Below are 22647 nucleotides of genomic sequence, written 5' to 3' on the forward strand. Positions count from 1 at the left end.
TGTTTTGTGATGAGTGTGGGAGGAAACCAGATGAACCAGAGGAAACCCACGCAAACACGGAGAGAACATACAAACTCTTTGTATATGTTGAGTTGTATAGGACTCAAGCAAGGCTGTAGTGCTGACCACTGAGCCACTGTGCTGCCCATCAGTATTGCCATGTACTTGTAGGTGAGGGCCTTAAGCCCCACCTACAAGCAAGATACAAGTTGTCGTGCACCAGTAGTGGGCTTGAACTAATGGAAAATTTTTGTTTCACATTGGAATCTGTAGGTTCATGAAGGCCCGAAAACTGAAAACTAGTGATGAAACTAGTGATGTTGGGGGTTGGATCCCGGGACTGAACCCCAACCCTGGCTAATTAACACCGGTGTGCATTTTTCTAGGGAGCATCATTAGGCCACACACATGCACCACCTACACTTAAATGTCCCCAGTGACTTTGTTAGGGGCATTTAAAGAGTACATCCACCATTGCTTCCACCACTGGTCACTGCTGTTAAATGGCAGGAAGGTGAGGCAAACCGAAACCCTGACTGCATTCTAAGCTTAGGGGGCCCGAACTTGTGATGTTTGTCAATGTTTGGGTCCTCTCATCACTACTGAGGACAGTATGACAGTGGAAGAGAACACGGTTCAATGGCAATGCTACTATTGTTTCTGCAGTATTTTTCATAATATTCATGTTGAACAGCCACAACAGGAGCTGAAGCTGTATACTTCTGAATGTAATGCTTGTAGTTCTTGATATGCTTCCATGTCCATCAGCCATAGATTAGAATTTTCCAACCTCAGTCAATAGTTTGTTCCTCTTGTTATATGCCCTATACAAAGAATTTGTAAACTATGTATCTGAAAATGAACACATATAATAATCCCATAAGGTCACAAGGTTTTTTTTCATAAAAACAAGGGCTGAGGAAGCTAAAAGAAGAGCAAATCTTTCCAAACAAGGCACACACCTACTTGGTTTACAATCCTCCAACCTGGTGGCAGATGTTGGACCGTCACACCATTAGTGAAAGGGATATCTAATAAATAATGAATAATAGATACAAAGAAAAAAATGAATAAATAATTAGAAATATTTGTGTAAACACACTTGAAAATTGTGTAGCGTTCACTATGTTGTTAATAAGTGTTAATATTACAGCTACAGTGTGAAAGTAATATAATAATATGATGTATTGTATTGCTGACTTAAAAAATTCCTAATGAAATGATTTAGACACAAGCTGCAGTGTAGAAATACAGGTCACATACAAATCAACCACAGATGTATTTCCATAGAGCAGTATCTGTAACCTGTGGCTCTCCCGCTGTTGTAAAACTACAAATCCCAGCAGTCAGGGCAAACTGTGAGCATCTGGGGAGTCCTAGGCAATGAGACCATCACCATAGCAATCAATCTGCCTAAGGAAATCTTCCATGTGGCTTTTATGTTTTGTTATTATATATTAAGACAGCAGATGGCTCTCTTGAGTTTTCTTTGAAATACAAGAGGTTTTTCTGGAACTGTAAACGTTTTTATTACACATGTATGACTGCAATTTTATTTTATATACTAATAATTTCAATTCATACAGTGTTTATGATCTTATAGCTCCATTGTGTTTTAGGTTCAAATGTGTATTTGGGATTATTTCCATATATTTGTCAGTGATAGGATTTGACATCATGTATTCAGTTATACCGTAGGAGTACAACATTTCATATTATTCATGATAAAATATAGTGTGTGTATAATATATATATATATATATATATATATATATATATATATATATATTACATATGGCAATGCTATTTAAATATCCATCTATAGAAGAGCTGTCCCTGGTGCTGAAAACAGTACAACCCTATCAGTGCACGTTGGACACAGAAACCCCAAAAATGATATTTGGACACAGAAACCCCAAAAATTGAATTTGGGAATATACTATGTGAGTAACCAATCCATTTTAGGGTACTTCTATGGTCAAATTGCCTGCCCATTTGTTCAGTGTTTTCTAATGTTGAATAATGAGTCACTTGCTGGGCTTCTTCATCATCTTATGTTATTATCTGTGCATTGCTGCTAAATGTAGCATTAATACTGATAAATCTCTTATGGTCCAAGCTCGTGATATTTTAAGATGGAAATACCAACCAATGATCTAGTGGTTCATACTTGCATAATGTAGTAAAAAAGCATAGTTAAATCCTATAAGTATACTTGATTTCTAGATATTAATATCATCAATATTCAGAGTTTTAGACGGACTCGTGCTTGATGTGGGTAACCTGTAGCTTTCTATTGGTGGCTGTTGTGTAGACACATATACAGGCAGTCCCCGAGTTACGTAAACAATAGGTTCCATAGGTTTGTTCTTAAGTTGAATTTGTATGTAAGTCAAAACTGTATATTTTATAATTGTAGATCCAAACAAATTTTTTTTTGCCCCAGTGACAATTGAATTTTCACAATTTTTTGCTGTAATGGGACCAAGGATTATCAATAATGCTTCATTACAGACACCTTACAGCTGATCTTTGCAGCCTGGGACTGCAGAGGTCACAGTGGGCAGAGTGGTCCGTCTTTAACTAGGGGTCATCTGTAAGTCTTGTGTTCTTAAGTAGGGGATCGCCTGTATTAGAAATACTATTTACACAAGCTTCCATTCATATGACCATGTAGTGGAATCATGTTGCCAAATAGGACATAGTGTCTTACAGTTTCGTAGACATATTCATAGACTAAGGTTTAGATGAGATGCATCACCCCATTATACCCTTGTTAGTGGCCTAAGGGTTGTAAAGACATAAATACTTGTCTTTGAGCTTCCATTTTGACCTTGAATTTGGATAAGTGAAAGACAAAAGTTTGTGCTTGTCTCTGGAGTTGTAGTTGTCTTAGATTTCCAAGCCTCTGTGCTGCGTGGGTGAGATGCGAGGCCACAAGACATTCACGCTGTAGGTGTTTTTTTTCTTCCCAGCACTACCTCTACTCTTTATCACACCGTTGTTTATAATTTGTATGCATCTAAGTAGAAGCTTTTCATCTCCAGCCATCTAGGCTTCTTTTCTGCAGCCGCTCTGCGTTATTCACACATTTATCACAGTGGAACATGCAAATAGGGCAAGGTAGAGAGGGAAGTCAGGCATGTGAAATTGCACACAGATTGATGAGAAGCTCTTAGGCTGAAACTATTGGTACGGGTAATTTTTCACATTTATGGCACGGCATGAAAACCCTTCTCTCCCCCTGCGTGTGACTGTGTAAGACAAAGGTGTCTGGGGATGACACTCCTGTGGATTTGATCTGCTAAACTTGCTGCTTATGCTCCCGCTGCTACTGCTGTCAGACGCTTCACATCTTGTCATCCTCCATTCACGGCGGCTATCTCCTGTCTCTTATTATATATTAGTTTATTGCTTGTGGGATCATCTCATTGTGGATTCCTAATGCTGTGCAGCCGCTGCCTCCCTGCTTGTTTCCCAGTGCTTTCTTTTGCATATTTTTTCCATCTATTTCCACCGCCACAATAGAGAGTCAGTATTTAGCACCAGGAGGGAGGTTTATGCAACTTTACAGCGGTTTGTTACAGGGTTTTTACTATTCCGGACACTTGTTTGTGAAATGGAAGGGCAGCCAGAAGAGAGGAGGCAGTTTGGTTTCTGGTGGAATTATCTCTAGTCTTTCTCTGCAAGCAGTAAAAGCAATCCAGCCAGAAGATTGCTGTTAAGCATGCTTAATTTCTGGTGAGAAAGGCATTACAATCAAGAACACCAACTGAGCTAGAAGCTTGGATCTGTTATGAACTAGCAATTTCTCAAGAAAATTGCACAAAGCTGTGCTGTATTTTTTTTAAAGCAAGGGGTGGAGAGAAGAGGAGGGGGCTGATTTGATTAGAGAACGTGCAGGAAAGAAGATTGCCTCCTGATGCTGTCTCACATGCAGTGCTCCTTGGTGCCTGAAATCGTAGAAGATCAAGAGGCATGGACTTTCGGAGAAGCACAAGAGCATGAAGGCTACTGAACTGGATGCTCTAGCTTTTGTTTACCTGCTGCTTGTGACCATGCGAATGCCAGGGAAAAGCCAGCCTCCCCATTTCATTCCTCCTCCTACTCCTTCCTCCTCTCTTTAACCATCTTCTTCATCCAGATTTTTCAGCTCACTTGCTAAAGAGAAGCAGGCATTGTCTGGTGTGTGGGTGGCACCGAGGAGCCAAGCTTACCCCCTTCACTGAGCTTTGCCCTGCCACCAAGCACAGATGCCAGTTTCTTCACTGGAAGAGGTGAGAGAAAGCTGCTAAGAAGTTCTTTTTGCAACACCTTAGTTTTGTATCTTTCTTTTTCCGATATGTATGTATAAATATATATATACTTACATATACTGTCTGTGTACTTCACATGTATACTGGTCCGGTTAAAGGAGACATCTGTAGGTTATCATATTCCATTTTCTTTTCTTCCACTTCACCACTGGTTCTCTAAAGTGTTGCGGCGCAGAGGACAGGGAGATGCTTCTCATCCTCCTTAGGGGCTGAGCCCCTTTACTTATTTCTCTGTGCCTTCCACAGACTGTTTTTTTCATCTGGGTTCTCTTTCAAGCCTGGTGGGGTGTCCCACCACAACTTTCTGCTGGCCCCTCCCTCTCTGAGGTTCCTAGCCCGGTAAGGGTGTACGGGAGGTGGCATGGCAGCAGCTATTGCAAGTGGACTGATCCGTCAAAAACGTCAGGCAAGGGAGCAGCACTTGGACCGACCATCGGCCAGCAAGAGGCGCAGTAGCCCAAGCAAAAACAGAGGCCTATGTAATGGCAACCTGGTGGATATCTTCTCCAAAGTGCGAATCTTTGGCCTCAGGAAACGAAGGCTCAGACGGCAAGGTCGGTTGGTCTGTGTCTGTGGGCTGTATTTCCCATTACCTCTACGTTTCCCCCCCTTGTGTCTCTGTGCCCAATGGCAGTATGTGTGCATTGTTCCTTCTTCTGATCCTTAGCGTCTTTCTATTTTATGTGTAGTTTTTGTTCTGCCTTTTTAATTTGAACAAAGTTGCCTCTAATTGTTGCTAGTCCATGATCTGTACAGCGCTGTGGAATATCACAACGCTTTATAAATAAAGCTTTATTATCATTAGTCAAAAATATATTTAATGTACAACACCTGACATTCCTCTGCTATTCAGTACAACAGTGTCCCTGAGCTGCAGGCCCCTCTAGCTACAGGGTTAATGCCAGTGCTATTAATGTGCCATGCAGAGAGAGTAAAGTTCCATAAATGATATAGGCTCAAAGGGAAAAATACTTCAATGCCTCAGTAGCTCCTCCAGGAAATGGATATTAGCATTTTTAGCACACAGAATAGAAAGGCGGAAATGGGGAATCTCATTTCGCATTTGAGAAACTAGGTTTCTTTAGTTGAAAATGTGGGTTGTGGTAGTTTTTGCTATTCAATAGACTAGTGATAATATCTTTCATATATTTCAACAGAAGGTAAGGCATGAGTATTACTATATGAATAAAATAGCCTGATAAGAAGCTTGAAATATAGGTATCCAGTGTTTACCCATTTTTTATGCCCTAAATGCAAACTGTGCTATATGAAAAGAAAATGAACATTATTCAACCAACACAACTCCTTTACACCCGTCACACCATCAAAACACATCTAGAGGTTGATAATAATGCAAACCAGGCTGTCTCATATCCCAATGTCACAAAGGGAATAAACATACATGGGCACTTGGCAAGGTAATAGTTAAGTAATTGCTTCATCTTTTACACACAAACATGTTCAAATTGTGCATTCTATATTCTAAATTGGAGATATAACACATATAAGCACCATTTACTATTAGCTACACCATCCCAGGCTAAGTGTTATAAAGCCAGTCACTTCTTAGCATATACAAGTATGAACACAGAGCTGATAAGTAAGCTGCACATAATAAAAGCATGACAAAGCAAAAGACATTGAAATAGTGTGTTATATAAGGTCCAATGTGGTCCTGGTTTATGAACAGTGAATATATTGGTACAGAAATATACAGTGGGAATCCTATCAAACCTTCCTAAACAGAGTAGTCAGACTTATCTTATTCCCATATTATTAAAAATTCTATCTGATATTTAGATTCAGCTTCAATATTCACAATGCTGCTTGACAATTACAAAAACTTCTATACTATAAAACCATTCAAAGCCTCCAGCAGTAGAATTTACCATAAAAACTGTTTATTTTCCTAACAATATCTTTTCCATATTTATACCATATCTACAATATGATATCTGTATATCCATACCATATTTCTCTATAGGAATGGTTTGCCGGGTTGGCCTTCCCATAACAGCAGGCATCAACTTTCCAAATTTGGAGTAGTATCTATAGATACAGTATTTCAGATTCTATTTGCTACATGACATTAGACCACCTGTTAAATTAATATATGGGTTGGTCACATGTCTTTCAACAATTTTTATAATATTTATTATTATTTACGGTATTTGATTATTTTAATAATGCAGAAACAAATGCTGTGTAAAACCAAATTCTTTAAAGCTTTTTTTTAATGTACCAGAACAAAGTGTGGACAATGATGGAGTGAAGGTATTGCAGGTTAGAATGAGTCTACTCATGTATGCTAAGAACAGTTTAGAGGAAAAGGAGTCTGGCTACACACTGCACATCTCAAGGTGATGCTTGAATCTTATCACTGCTTTCCACAAAGCAGCGCACAAGCAGCTCAGGAAAGTGTTTGCATAAATGAAAATTAGCCATCTATATCTGCATTACCACGAGCCGGAGAGCGAGGGAATCTGAATGCAGCTCCTTGTCCTGTTTACTTTTAAGATTCTCTCCAGCTAATAAGCGTAAACAAAGCGCCAGGGTCTATATTGACTCTGTGTTCATTTGACAGCGCTCTGTAAATATTCATGTTTGGAATACACAATAGAAGCAGAGCCCTGCTGGATCAGCATTCATAGAAAACCTAAAAAAAAAAATCAACTATTTACCTGTCTATACAGTACACCATGGAGAAATAGACTATGTACATGTAGGGAATCTCATAATACTGGCATTACACTCCTATAAGTGAATGGCATTGGTTATATATTGTCTAAGCCAATGCACTTATCTCTCCTCACATATTGGTTTTCTGGATACAGAGCGGACGCTGTATGTGATTTTTATCTAATGGAATGCAATGTGTCACAATCTAGAATCTAGTCAGCTCTGCACAACAATGTGCTTATTTAACGGCAGCCTAATACATATTATCAATTGTTAACAGCCATTGAAGTGAAAGGCCATTAATAATCAATAATGGCATTTGGACTGTGGGGAAATGGCCCCTTAGCATGCATCAATGTGATATTTCCTGCTATTCACAGCTTTGCACTCTAATAAACCTGGTCACAGCTTCATGAGCTTTCAATAGTACTTCATAAAATGGATTTCAGAAACAGGGGTTCAGGTTTGTCATTATTGGTAATTCTGACATTGAAAGCTCAAAGTATGTGTCTCAGATGGAAGTCATTGGGTCATGATAGTACTTATCAGGTTAATACCGCCATTACAGGGAGAATAGAACATACAGTACCTAGATGGCATTGATATATAATATGCAGAACAGACTTTAAACCAGGAGATCTGTAATTCTGATGAACGAAATTGGAGGTTTTTTGGCTATTAGTTTTTCCTTGTAACCTTTGTGTTGTATTTAATTGTAAAAAATATAATATAGATGTCAAAACTCACTATTCTGATGCCATTTCTGATGTAGGCGAGTGTCATTTATTTCCATGTGTGTAGTTTAGTTTTGTATGGTATATCAATGGCTCAGCATACCATGTCTTTTTGCATAGATAGTAGTTGGTTGGATAGTGTAATATACCATTTACTGGAAGAAATGTATAGTATGTCTGTAATGGAAGTGGCTACTAGTGTACTTTTTTTTACCTATCCCCAGTTTGGTATCAAGAATTATTAATGGAAAGCACGACTGACATAAATAAAGGGAAGGTGAATTTATCAGAAAGTAGAATGGAAAAATAACTTAAAATAAATGAACATATGCAGAAAAATACATAGCTTACTTTGCAATTCATAGGTTAAGCTACATAAACATTTGCTGTAGTATTGAGCATTTACAATAACTTGCAGTACTTTGCTACTTCTGATTGGTGGAGCTGTTGCTTTTAGTCTCTCTGGAACATACTAGAAACATACAGCATCCATAAAACAGCCATACAACCAGAAACATACAATGGGGGAGATTTTTCAGAAGTTTCTGAGGAAAAACTGTTATAGTTGCCCATGGAAACCAATCAGAGTTCCGCTTTAAATTTATAAACAGCTGTGGGAAAATGAAAGCTGAGCTCTGATTGGTTGTCATGGGCAGCTAGACACTTCTGATAAATCTCCCCCATAGTGTACATCTGTACTTAAAGAAAAAGAAATAGCCTAGCACAAAAAATATGTAAAATCTCAAATTTTTAGTTGTTTTCAAACTTTCAGACTTGATGTAGTTCAGTAATTTATTTAATATTATCCTGGCATAAATCAAATCATATAGAAATATTTACAAAAAAGTAAAAGGTTAAAACATTAAGGACATTTTCCCACTAACCAGGGACCCTATTGTTTTTTTTTTCTATGTGTAGAATGGTAAACTATGGCAAATAGCTTATGGTTGGTTTACATTATGGATTGCAAATACTTATCCTAAAACCTCTTTCATATGAACAGATGGAACGCCGGGGTGTAGCATACCTTAGGCTGGAGAGTAGGAGGGGTTAGCTTGCTCTTTCTTTTTGCCATCAGCAGCATGATGACACACGTGTGTGCTCATCGTACCACTATAGGGACAGATATCCAGTCTGTGTAGTCAGATATCGATTTTCCCAAAGTTTGTGTGAAAGGGACCTTAACAAAAATTGTACATTAAGGAATCCCATCATAATAAGAATTATACATACATACCTATCATCTATCTATATATCTATTCATACAAGGTAAAATAAAATATTAGTGTCATAAAATAGTCTTAGGGATTAGGGGATCTCCCCATTCATGTCTAGTGTCAGCTGTATTAAATAGCTTAAACCAGCCTTTAATTGAGCTATTGGTACCAGTGGTTAACGTTTTCAACTGACCTTTCGGTGCCAGTGGTTAACCTTATCAACCTACCGTGGTTGAAACTGACCACTGCAACTTCGGTAGTTAATAACTAAGCTCTCCCCATAAATGTCTGTATTAAACAGCTGAAACCAGCCTTTAACTGACCTATCGGTGCCAGTGGTTAACCTTTTCAACCTACCGTGGTCGAAACTGACCATCTTTAATTGCTGATCAGTGACCCACATAAGATAATCGGAGGGCGGCGATCAATTGTCATGGCAGCCTACAGTCTCATAGAGAGGCATTATCTCTAACCGTGTACCAGAGCACCTTCTTTGAGATCAGCAGTGTATATACAATATACTGCAATACAGTAGTATTGCAGTATATTATGTGATCAATCAGACCCCCTAAGGTTGAACTACTTAACATAAAGGGGGATATTAATCATACGCTGGCGCTCGCACATATGAAAAGTCGCCGGCAGCAGCGAGTGCTCCAGCGCAGGGACAGTAACGCCCCGCGCCCCCCCCCCCCCCCTTCACGCCCCTTCACGCCACACTGGCGTGAAGGTGGCGGATCGGGGCAAATAATCGCTAGTGCTAGCAATAAGCCACTGGCGTTGCGCAGAGGTCCTGTTAAATATGCCCCAAAGTGTCTGAATTAATAGCATCAAATTACACAAACAATTATTACCAGTGGTGAACCGTGTAATGGAAAATCGCACCCAAGTGTCTAAATCACAACATTTTTTGCTAATTCGCAACACATAAAAAAAGTAGGAAATGTCATAAAAAGGTATTACAGCCTCTATAATGGTAGCAATGAAGATGTCAGCTCGCCCCACAAAATGACACCTTACATAGCTCTGTACACCACAGTATGAAAAGTTATAGGTGTAAGAAATGGTAAAACCGTCAAATGCTTTTTTGTACATGATATTACATTTTTTATTTTACTAAAATATAATAAAACCTTTATAAATTTGGTTTCTCAGTGATCGTACCGTACAGTGGAGTGCACAGTGAAAGCTGTAAAAATGAATCCCACAAGAAAATAGCACAAATGTGTTTTTTGTCAATCTTACATTATTGGGAATTTTTTCCAGCTTTCTAGTACATTGCATAAAATAGTAAATGGTGTCCTTAGAAAGTACACTATATCCCACAGATAACAAGCTTCCCTACATCTCTGCAAATGGAAAAATAAAAAAGTTATTACTTCTGGTAGGAGGGGAGTTAAAAACAGAAACGCAAAAATGAAAAAGGGCTTGTAGTGGTCTTTTAGGGTTTAAAGGCAAAAGCGTTAATTAACAAGAGATTTGGGTATTGCTAAATTATTTCAGATTTATTCAGCACCCCTCCAAAATTTTACTCACTCTACTACTATTTTGTAATGAATACACATTCTGCTAAAAAGATGGTTTTATATCACATATGTGAAACATGTTTTCATGGAAGGGATGTAAATAAATAATATGTAAATGTAATATTTTGCATATTATTCCAGGAAATTTCTCTGGGGCTACTGCAAGGCAAAGGGATTTTCTTTTTTTGAGTTTCTTTTTAATCGCATGATGTCATGCATGATCCCCTTAGACCTGTAACAAGATAATATAAAATCTTATAGAGCCATACAGACTTTTACTGACTTCTGCCTCCGGATGCCCTCTGTGATTCAGGAGAGCTAATTAGTGATATCCTTGGAAGTAGGAGTGTCAATTACAGGGTGTTCTCAGGAGAAGAGAGCTTGACTTCAGTTCTAAACTGTGCCCTTCCATGGCTTTTACGTTTTCAAAGTTGATTTTCTGGATTATGGTACTATGATAGTCCATTAAAGAAACATGATCTGGAATGTTCTAAGCTTCTTGAGATTAGATGGTAGTGGTTTGTTAGGTTCCCTTTAAAATGCAGATAGTTGGCAATCTATTAAAGGGGTATTCCAGGAATATGCATAATTCTTATACAAACTGGTCCTTAAAATATAAGCTAAAATGTATTTAGTTGTTATTTAAAATGTTGCTCCCCTTAGCAGAAAAACGCTGTTGACATAAACTATAATGAAGAATTAAAATGTTACTGGTCCTTTAATCAGTCCGTCGATTTTCTCTGTGCGGAGTAGATGCAGGGCAGAAGATGGCCAATGGTCACATGTCCACATCACATGTCCTGCACCTGCCTGGGCAGGTCATGTGATCATCACTATGTTTGGCTGTAGTCGGTTGGTATGGCCAGTGTTGTGCAAGGGATGGCAGTTACACATCATTACCATGGTAACCATGGAAAGTCTGTTAGATCATCACTAGGAGCAGAGCATAAGAGGAGGAGCTGTTCCCAAAAACTGAAGGATCATGGCACTTGTAGTTTCCAGTGCTGGCCATCTTGTTTATAACTCCCCCTACTCTAGAAAGCCCATAACATTTTGTGAATCATAAAATCAAACTATTTAAGCTCCATTTTGTCATTAATGACATTGAGTTTTGTTATATTCAATTATTTATAACATTATGGGTTTTTGTATCAGATGTATATATTCCCAGATTACCCCTTTAATTAAAAGTCTACCAGTATGGGAGATGCTTGTGTTATATGGCCAAACACAAATGCATAGGAATGTCTTCATAGGACAAACTCTTTAAAGCATAATAACTACTAACTAGGGTGGATACACAATGTAAGTAACCAACATACCGTATATACTCGAGTATAAGCCAACCCAAGTATAAGCCGAGACCCCTAATTTTACCACAGAAAACTGGGAAAACCTATTGACTCGAGTATAAGCCGAGGGTGTAGTATACAGCCAGCCTGCCCCCATGTAGTATACAGCCTGCCCCACAGGGCATGCAGCCTGCCCCACATAGCATACAGCCTGCCCCACATAACATACAGCCTGCCCCCATGTAGTATACAGCCTGCCCCATGTAGCATACAGCCTGCCCCATGTAGTATACAGCCTGTCCTATGTAATATATAGCCAGCCCCATGTAGTATATAGCCAGCCCCATATAGCATACAGCCTGCCCCATGTAATATACAGCCTACCGCATGTAGTATACAGCCTGCCCCCATGTAGTAGACAACCTGCCCCATGTAATATATAGCCAGCCCCATGTAGTATACAGCCAGCCCCATGTAGCATACAGCCTGCCCCATGTAGCATACAGCCTGCCCCCATGTAGTATACAGCCAGCCCCCATGTAGTATACAGCCTGCCCCCATGTAGTATACAGCCAGCCCCCATGTGGTGTACAGCCTGTACCATGTAGCATACAGCCAGCCCCCATGTAGTATACAGCCTGCCCCATGTAGTATACAGCCAGCCCCCACGTAGTATACAGCCTGCCCCCCGCATTTTGCCAAACAGAAAAAAAAATAAACTTAATACTCACCCTCCAGTGTCCCCAATGTTCGTCGCGGGTCCCTGCGGCTCCCGATCCCCGTCGCGGCTCCCGGCTGCTTCTTCTCTCTTCTATCTTCTCTCTTCTCTAGCCGGCGGAGTTGCGTCCATGCGATCTGCCGGCCGTCACACACTACGATGCAGCGATGTCGTCCCTTATGACGTCATCAGCGGCGACACCGCCGCATCGTAGTGTGCGAAGGCCGGCAGATTGCATGGACGCAACTCCGCTGGCTAGAGAAGAGAGAAGATAGAGGATGAGACACGGGGAGCCGCCGGGAGCTGCGACAGGGATTGGGAGCCGCAACGAACATCGGGGACAATGGAGGGTGAGTATTACGTTTTTTTAATTGACTCATGTGTAAGCCGAGGTGAGGTTTTTCAGCACATTTTTTGTGCTGAAAAACTCGGCTTATACAAGAGTATATACGGTATATGTAAATACACCTAAAAAATAAAAATGGAACAATGTTTATTTTCACAATATGGTTCAGTTCACTAAAAGTTGATAAATTCTCATTAAAATATGTTAAAACATTTGAAAGCAACATCAATAACACCTATATTTTTTTCTTCTTAGTGGTTGGATCATTTCAGTATTAAGTCTTTGACCCCAAAACTACTATTTTTTTATTCGTTGTAGGGATTGTTTTGATGCCGAATATAATAAGCTATATACGCACAATGTCATTTTTCCAATAAACATTTATCAGCAGAGTAAATGACTTTAGAAAGCTCCATTTCCCAAATGCTGAATTCCTGATCAAAACACAACTTGTCTGAGGAGTCAGGGTTTATGTTATTTGGAGCTCAATAGTCTGGGAAACGGTTCATTTTAAGAAAAAATAAATACATTTAACCTTAATGTAATACAAATCTAGTGACAGACAATATGGATTTTGTAGGTGCCCTGCACAGTATCTACATCATGTAACAACAATCTTCCTGGAGATTCTACAACATCCTGTGTAAGTGATGTACAGTTATAAAAGTCATGAGGAAGCCGGAGATGAGAGAGGGAACGCATAGTTCTAAATAATTTTCAAATCTTGCTGATTAAATTGCACCTTATAAGGCTTTTATACTTTGATCTTTCAACTCTGGCATCATTTCACATTTCTTTTGTAATAAAGGGTAAAGGTCATTGCAGACTATTAGATGCTGCACACAAAGTAGTAGTTTCCTAAAATTGCTAGTCCAAATCTGACTGAAGACAATACACTCACTTGCATGTGAACCATAGTGCTTATAGACGATCCTCATTTTCTGTAACAGTACATTTTGTTTATTGTACTTCTTTTTTGTATTCAACATAAAGAATAATTACTAATAATTAGTAGTGGGCTTGCATCTATTTGGAATTGTACAGATTTTGTAAATATTTTTCTGCTCCATTATTTGTGTAGTGGTCAGAGCTGGTTATTTCTGATCAACTAAGCTGCAGTAATTTGGTATAGCTACTAAACTATCTGCAATGTGGTGGGTGTTTGATTCCCGCTTTTCATTAGGATAAGCCATCAATCAAAGCCATGGCTAGTAGCTAGGGTAGTTTGCCGGATTTGCTGTTTGGCTGCCAATCTGACAATATGTCCAGGTCACGTGCGATGTACCTGAACCCATAATAATAATTCCTTTGTTCATAAAGCGCACACAGATTATGCAGCGCTGTACAGAGCTTGTCAGATTGGTCCATGGGAACTTTATGTCTGCTCATCTCTATTCAGCAGTTGTAGACAGCACATTACAATTGTCTGCAGATAAAATGAGGAAACATATCATTATGCAGTCACTTAGTAACATGGGAAGCCATCTTGACAGTAAGGTCTACAGTGAAAAGCCCCAATTACATAAAAATATGTTGGTCACTATTTCGCATCAGTATCCTTTAGCCAAAGCCACGAATATAATAACAGAAGGGAAAAAAATGGAGAAATGTGTGCTTCTTGCTTATTTTTGATCCACTCCTAATTTTGGCAAGACCAGGGGCACACAGAGTGATCTCATACTTGGTGAACTGGATTGCTGGTGGCTATTCTCCGCAATTTACATTTACAGTCCAGTGGATGAGATAAAAATATGTACCATGTCAATTCATGCTGCAGATTTCAACCTTTGCAAATGGTCAAGGTCTTAACCAGACAAGTTTATCAATACGACTTATTCTCATAAAATCTTCCACATAATTTGTAGATATTAAGGATTTTACATTTTTATTGTACATTCCACTGCAAAATAGTCCTGCATGTCCCCAGCCTAAGGCTACAACACACAAATTATTTCAAAAACAGGTCCTATTCATGCCCATGTTTTAGGCACAGAAAGTCATTGGTGTATATACATTGGAGTGAGTATACCTCCCTTGCTGAGAGAAAACAGCGGATCACAGATTTTTTGTTTGCGGTCCAAGAATGCACATGTTTGTGGGCAAGTAGAGTAATGATGCAAAATAAAGAAAGTGGTATAATATCCATTAATGAAGATAAAGCAGTATTACAAGATGTCTGTTAGAGGTTTAGTATATCTAAGTAGACTTATTATTGGTGTTTTTTATTTTATATATAAACCTAATCTTTCTCTATTTGGATTCCTTGACTCTTAGGGGCAGATTTTCTAAGGTCGTGCGCCAGTTTTCTGGCAGACTTTGCATGTTTTTTTTAGTGCCAACTGCTTACACAGGTATGTAAGAAGTGCACCGAAGTGTTGCACGCAACCGTTTTGTAGCGCGACTGCACTAGTCTTCATGTGAAACTAATTTCTGCACTAAAATGGGCGTTGCGGTGCTCAGTCGGACCGTGTGCCAGATTTATCATTATTAAGTCCAACAGAAATGTGTCACACGAATCCTTAAAGGTGCACCAAAAAAAAGTGGTGCACTCTGTCGGAGCAGTGCAGGGGACGCTAGATTCATGAAGAATGCGTGGTAGAAATCCTCGATCTGGCGCCCCCTTCTCACTACACTGGCAAACTGCAGATAGTACAGAATGCACTGTTCTTAGTAAACATGACCCTTCAATGAGGCATGGAAATCTTCCAGTGTGCAAACTATACACCAAAAGTTGGACTAAACAGTAGTAGTTCATGGAATTTATCCAAATGTCATACAAATACTGAAGAAATCAGTATGCAAATACTGCTAATTTATGACAATCTTTGCATTTCAAAGGTTGAATTCTGCCCAGGGTACATAGCATATAAATGACAATGACATGCTGTGGATCCCAGGATGTAATTTGACTTTGCAATTCAAGGATTGAGGTCCAGAGACCCCCACCCCAGTCCTAATGCAACCACACCCCGGCATAAAACTGCATCTGAGACGAGCTGATTTTGTCTGGTTTCTGATGCTAATGGAATGAATGTTGAATTACCACTGGGGTAAGTTTCAGAGATAAAGGGACATATTTATCAGGCCCTTAACACATCAGTGGCGTAGAAGCCTTGAAATAATCGCAAATGGTAGCTTTTTGCTAGCACTTGCGATTATTTACCCCAAACTGTCACCTTCACACCACCTTCAGTCCAAATAACACAATACCATTGTAAATGACAACTGAAAAACATCATTCTTGCATGATTTGTAGTGCCCAAGAAATGCCAGTACAGCAGAACAATTCACTATTCATATCTCATGTAATAATTTAAAAAGTTGTGTTCAACAATTGGACCTTTAGAACTTTTATAGATCTTAACAAAGTGGGGGATTTTTTTTACGCAACTGAATGCTAGATAGTAGATAGTGGAGAATCTGCCTTGGCGACAACAGCCATGCTTCCAGTGTAATTTTATAGTTCACTAGTTCATAGCCAATTTTAATTTGTACTCGTATTACTATAAAAAATCATAATCATTACGCGCTTGTGCCCAGCATTTTTCAAAGTAGAAGTCATGATTCAATTATTTAGTGTTTATTTGACTTGTTATTCTCCTGTGTATATTACAGTACGGTCCTCATGTTCCTCATCGCTGCTGCTTAATGGCTATTATATTTGAGCGGAGTAATTAAATGCATTTGGGTTTTAATGACAAATGGGCAAAAAAGAAAGAATTGTAGAAGAATCTAGAACACAATCTCAAAACTGCAGCTGGAATTGTCATATGCCAATTTCATGCAGTGGATTTCATTTTCTGCTGGGAAGAGACACATTCATAATGTGCCATGTCACTGTCTTTATTGATGGGACCAAGCACGGGGAACGGAAATGCAATGTCATTACGGAGATAAATCTTTTGTTTGAAATTGGTGACAAATTATTTTTACCGAAACAAAGGTGGTTATAGTATGATCCCACAATTCAGATGATAAAGTGCAACATCTGCATTTATCACCGTTCTCTAGCCTTTATACAGTTAGGGCCAGAAATATTTGGACAGTGACACAAGTTTTGTTATTTTAGCTGTTTACAAAAACATGTTCAGAAATACAATTATATATATATAATATGGGCTGAAAGTGCACACTCCCAGCTGCAATTTGAGAGTTTCCACATCCAAATTAAAGAAAGGGTTTAGGAATCATAGCTCTGTAATGGATAGCCTCCTCTTTTTCAAGGGACCAAAAGTAATTGGACAATGGACTCTAAGGGCTGCAATTAACTCTGAAGGCGTCTCCCTCGTTAACCTGTAATCAATGAAGTAGTTAAAAGGTCTGGGGTTGATTCCAGGTTTGTGGTTTTGCATTTGGAAGCTGTTGCTGTGACCAGACAACATGTGGTCAAAGGAACTCTCAATTGAGGTGAAGCAGAACATCCTGAGGCTGAAAAAAAAGAAAAAATCTATCAGAGAGATAGCAGACATGCTTGGAGTAGCAAAATCAACAGTCGGGTACATTCTGAGAAAAAAGGAATTGACTGGTGAGCTTGGGAACTCAAAAAGGCCTGGGCGTCCACGGATGACAACAGTGGTGGATGATGACAGCATACTTTCTTTGATGAAGAAGAACCCGTTCACAACATCAACTGAAGTCCAGAACACTCTCAGTGAAGTAGGTGTATCTGTCTCTAAGTCAACAGTAAAGAGAAGACTCCATGAAAGTAAATACAAAGGGTTCACATCTAGATGCAAACCATTCATCAATTCCAAAAATATACAGGCCAGAGTTAAATTTGCCGAAAAACACCTCAAGAAGCCAGCTCAGTTCTGGAAAAGTATTCTATGGACAGATGAGACAAAGATCAACCTGTACCAGAATGATGGGAAGAAAAAAGTTTGGAGAAGAAAGGCAACGGCACATGATCCAGGACACAACACATCCTCTGTAAAACATGGTGGAGGTAACGTGATGGCATGGGCATGCATGGCTTCCAATGGCACTGGGTCACTTGTGTTTATTGATGACATAACAGCAGACAAGAGTAGCCGGATGAATTCTGAAGTGTACCGGGATATACTTTCAGCCTAGATTCAGCCAAATGCTGCAAAGTTGATCGGACGGCGCTTCATAGTACAGCTGGACAATGACCCCAAGCATACAGCCAAAGCTACCCAGGAGTTCATGAGTGCAAAAAAGTGAAAAAATTCTGCAATGGCCAAGTCAATCACCAGATCTTAACCCAATTGAGCATGCATTTCACTTGCTCAAATCCAGACTTAAGACGGAAAGAGCCACAAACAAGCAAGACCTGAAGGCTGCGGCTGTAAAGGCCTGGCAAAGCATTAAGAAGGAGGAAACCCAGCGTTTGGTGATGTCCATGGGTTCCAGACTTAAGGCAGTGATTGCCTCCAAAGGATTCGCAACAAAATATTGAAAATAAAAATATTTTGTTTGGGTTATGTTTATTTGTCCAATTACTTTTGAGCTCCTAAAATGTGGAGTGTTTGTAAAGAAATGTGTACAATTCCTACATTTTCTATAAGATATTTTTGTTCAACCCTTCAAATTAAACGTTGCAATCTGCACTTGAATTCTGTTGTAGAAGTTTCATTTCAAATCCAATGTGGTGGCATGCAGAGCCCAACTCGCGAAAATTGTGTCACTGTCCAAATATTTCTGGCCCTAACTGTAAATCTTTGTATTGCATATCTTTATAGGGGGTGGTTTATCAAAGAGGTTTTCTGGGATTAGTGATTTTTGAATATAGGTTGATATAGTGTAAGTAATTTACTATAGATAAACACACCGGGGCACATTTACTTACCCGGCCAACGGAGTTCACCCGAAGTACACCAGAGTGATTTACTAAGCTCGTGCGCCCTATATCCTGCATGTGTCGCTTCCCCGCTCAGGTCAGCCGGAGTTCACCTTCTTCTTCCTGGTGCATGTAAGTGCTTGATCTTGCGACACAATTTGAAAGTTAAATCAAGCGCTCAGTCCGAATCAGTTGGATCGTTCTTTCACAGAAGTGGCAAACATTGTTGGAAATTACAAAAATTAACCTTTTTGAGGAATCATAGTGTGCACCATATATTCACAGTTATTTCATGCCTTGCACAATACAAAATTGGCCCTGAGTGTCTATGTTTTGACCAGCACTAAAAAGGGAACCTGTCACCACAGTTTTCAAAAATACAGCTGGTGGCAGGTTCCCATAGATCTTTATTAATTAACTGACTCCATTTTTTTTTAGCTAAAAATGGTTTTCCTCAGATCCCCATATAATCAAGTTTTTAATTTAACCTTGTATCCAGGGATGTCTAGAGGGAAGGGGGTGTGGCCTCTTCAGGCTGACATCATCACAAGTCCTTTAGCCTCTTAAAATGAGCAAACTGTACCCCATGTATATATCTGATCAATGAAATCACAGTATGCCTGCATGGATTTATACTCTGATCCATGTCTTCATGCAGGGAGTGATTTCATTGATCAGATATATATATGCATGGGGTAGAGATTGCTATTGTTAAGAGGGTGAAGGACCTGCAATGATGTCACCCTGATCACATGACATTATTGCTGAATGCTAAGAAAGGGATGAGCTGCTGGATTCAGCCGAGGAGGCTAAAGAACCTGTGATGATGTCAGCTCATGGAGGCCATGCCCACCTCGACTCGCTACAGATATCCCTGGATACCAGGTAAAATCATAAAGTTAATTATATGGGGATCTGAGGTTAACAACCGCGATCGGTGCTTCACGTCGCAGAGCGTGAAGGGGTTAATGTTACCTCTTGTTTGTGTGCAAGATAAACTGCCATCATGGGAGTCTAGCATTCCTCAATGAGACACATGAACTCTTGTCAACTGTGATATGTATAGGGAGTTTATAGAGTAGTTGGCTCACAGCTATTGAATTTGTATTGGCATTGTGAGATCTACATTTTTACAACCAGGCATCAATCACATTCAAACTCTAAGTTCACTTTATATTTTTGTAAAAGTAAGTGTAAGTGTGGGTGTCAAATATTAGGTAATTTACCCATCTCCTAACTGTCCATGACCAATCTTCCTCACAGGATCTTAATATTGCATTTATGAATACAAGCGGTCCCGTACTTAAGAACACCTGACTTACAGAAAACCCTTACTTACAAACGGACCTCTGGTAATTCGTAATTTACTGTACTTTAATGAAGCTTTATTGTTAATCCTGGTTCTTATGATAATCCAACATTTTAAAATCCATGTCCCAAACAAATTACCAAAGACATTTGTCTGCAGCTATAATTATAAAATATACAGTTCTGACTTACATACAAATTCAACTTAAGAACAAACCTACAGAACCTATATTGTAAGTAACCCGGAGACTACCTGTATTATCATAAGGTCCTGGAAGGTAGATTGGCATGGACAGTTAGGATTACTGGACCCCTTATTTGCGGCCATTTTATGGACAGGAATAGAAGTTGATGTGGCAAAAGTTATTTCTTAACCTGGGGCTATACTTTACATTTAAAGAATAATTATGTAGAGCTTTTAAAATATGTATATTGGTAAATCACCTAATATCCTGCTCCCCACACTTACATATTACCATAAAATTAGGAAAAGTGGCCAACCCTTTTAACATCTTCCCAAATTCTGCTAAAATTTCACCTTACCTTCAATTTGTTTGAGATGTTCCTAAGAATGTTTATGACCTTACAGAAATGAAAATAACTTAAAAAGTTATTGTAAAATTTTTTTTTCCACAAATTAATAGCTCTTGGGATGTAAAACAACTTGCCTATTAGCTAGTTTTGTGACCTATATGAAGCAGCTTCCTTGCTATACCCCTCAGATTACCTCAGTGCTGCAGGAGCCATTTCATCTGCCTGTGTTGATAAGCCCTGGAGTCTGTAGATTGTTTATAGTTTGTTTATCATTCGCTTTCATGGGAGGGGCTGCTGCTCCCTGCTCACAGAGGAAGAGGTGATGTGACAGAGCTCTCTCTGTGTATGTAGCAGAGCTGAATGTGTTCAAGACTGTGGGTAGAGATATCTCCTGCACAAAATAGTGAGGTCAAAGATCTTCCCTGTTCCCGATCAGTTCCTCCATACCAGTGTTTGATTCTACATAACTTTCTCTGTCTCTCTCTGAACCTCATACTGCAGCCCTTGCCTCACCTTGCAGTCAGCACTTTCTGCTCTGTGTGGGTAAGCTATTATTCCTGAGTGGTTACACAGCACAGGCTATATACTTCATGTAACTGGTTTACTTATGATTTCTTCCACTTATTACATTTTCCCTCCTCCTGCATGTAATGGAAGCTGCCAGGCTATCACTATATACATCCTGAATGTGCACTGTCCAGCGTTCAGTGGATTCACTTTTTAAAACTAAATGGATTTAATGCTAAATTACTTTGAGAGAATACACAAGGCAACATGGGATGTGTGGGCAAGCTAACTAGCCTCCGCCTGAGGGCATAGACTGACAGATATTAGTCTCCGTCCCACTTCCCTTCTGGTGAGAAAGATTTTTGTCAAACACTTTTAGAACAGAAAATGCCATAACTTTGGAAAGAAAAGGGCGAGCAGCACATAGTAGGCATCATTCTGCTGGTTTTTAAAGGGGGAATCACATATACTAATTTGGTAAAATAATTATAACTTTACAGTTACACTTTAAGTCCAAAACTTGTCCATATTAGCCAAAGCAGCATGCTTCCATGTATCGTCATTGGCTTATAATAATTTATTATTTCCTATTATCTATTGCCTTTAAATGTAAGAAGTATGCTGGTTCCTGGAGAAAATTGGCAGCCGTGTGAAGTACAGTACATGTTGCATTGGTCTCATTTCTATTAAATCCCACTAAATTATCACACAGCTACCCTCAGGCATACATTGAAGCTTTGTGCATGCAGCCTGTATACTGTCAGATGGAGTCCCTACAGTTCTGTATAACATAGCTGTAGGCACTTCATATGCCACTGTATGGTGCCTCCACAGTGCGTCTATGAAAGAATAACTTTATAATGCATTGATCAATGTAGCATGACCTCATTTTTCCCTCTTGTTTCCATATGGATATAATAGAAAAATATGTATGTGTGTATATGAAATAATTGGTCTATAGAGGTATATTATGGGACTTTACTATTTATTCTGCAGAAGTATAGGAACGGAGGGAAAATATAGAAAATGGCAAGGGAAGGAATGAGGAATTAGAACGATTTATGGGAATAACAAAGTAAATGATTAAACAAAAGTTATAACATGAAGCCTATATTGACAAGTGTTGGGAAATTAAAATACACAGTTTTCTTTTTTATTATGATATGATGATATATTATGATGTGTGTGAGGCCATTCACAGATCTGCTGTGGATAAATAACAACATGTAGTTTGCAGTGTAGGATGTGCTGTCTTTTGTATTGCTGGAGAAAGTATAAAGGAAAGTGATATACTATATGTTGGTTGTGTGCAATGAAAAAAAAGATCCCTCTGAACAAGTGACACACAAGGCGGAAGACGCCTTTAAATGTTAAACCAATATTATTCTGAACTGTAGAACATTTACAATGTATCACCTAGGTGTGACATGCGGAACTGTCAGGGTCTTTTATCTCCTGATATAAAGCAACCCACGAAGGCTTACTCAATCTCAAACGCAGATGAAAAATAGGTCAGTCAGCAAAATGTGAAGACTCAGCACAATACATGCTAATGTGGGGAATATATGTGCCAGTATGTTACTGTGCTGATGACTAAATCCAGAAGTACTGTCACTCGGAGCCCACTCCTCATCCATGGATCAGCTGTCACTGCTTTCCTCATATTTAAA

At 39.2% G+C, this 22647-nt stretch overlaps 1 protein-coding gene across 3 annotated transcripts in view; it reads left to right on the top strand.

The window, feature by feature from the left end:
• FGF14 (fibroblast growth factor 14) overlaps positions 1-22647 on the top strand; it is a 358169-nt gene that overhangs the window by 205328 nt on the left and 130194 nt on the right. Inside the window, exon 1 of one of the 3 annotated variants that reach the window (XM_072135497.1) lies at positions 3300-4870. The exons of 1 other annotated variant lie outside the window; for it this stretch is intronic. In XM_072135497.1, coding sequence (XP_071991598.1) covers positions 4678-4870 — 193 coding nt within the window. In that variant the 5' untranslated portion in view covers positions 3300-4677. Of the gene's footprint in view, positions 1-3299; positions 4871-22647 lie in introns of those variants that run through there. One more of the 3 variants, XM_072135498.1, reaches the window with a different exon arrangement.

Source organism: Engystomops pustulosus, chromosome 2, assembly GCF_040894005.1.
Source record: "Engystomops pustulosus chromosome 2, aEngPut4.maternal, whole genome shotgun sequence".
Taxonomy (NCBI): Eukaryota; Metazoa; Chordata; class Amphibia; order Anura; family Leptodactylidae; genus Engystomops; species Engystomops pustulosus.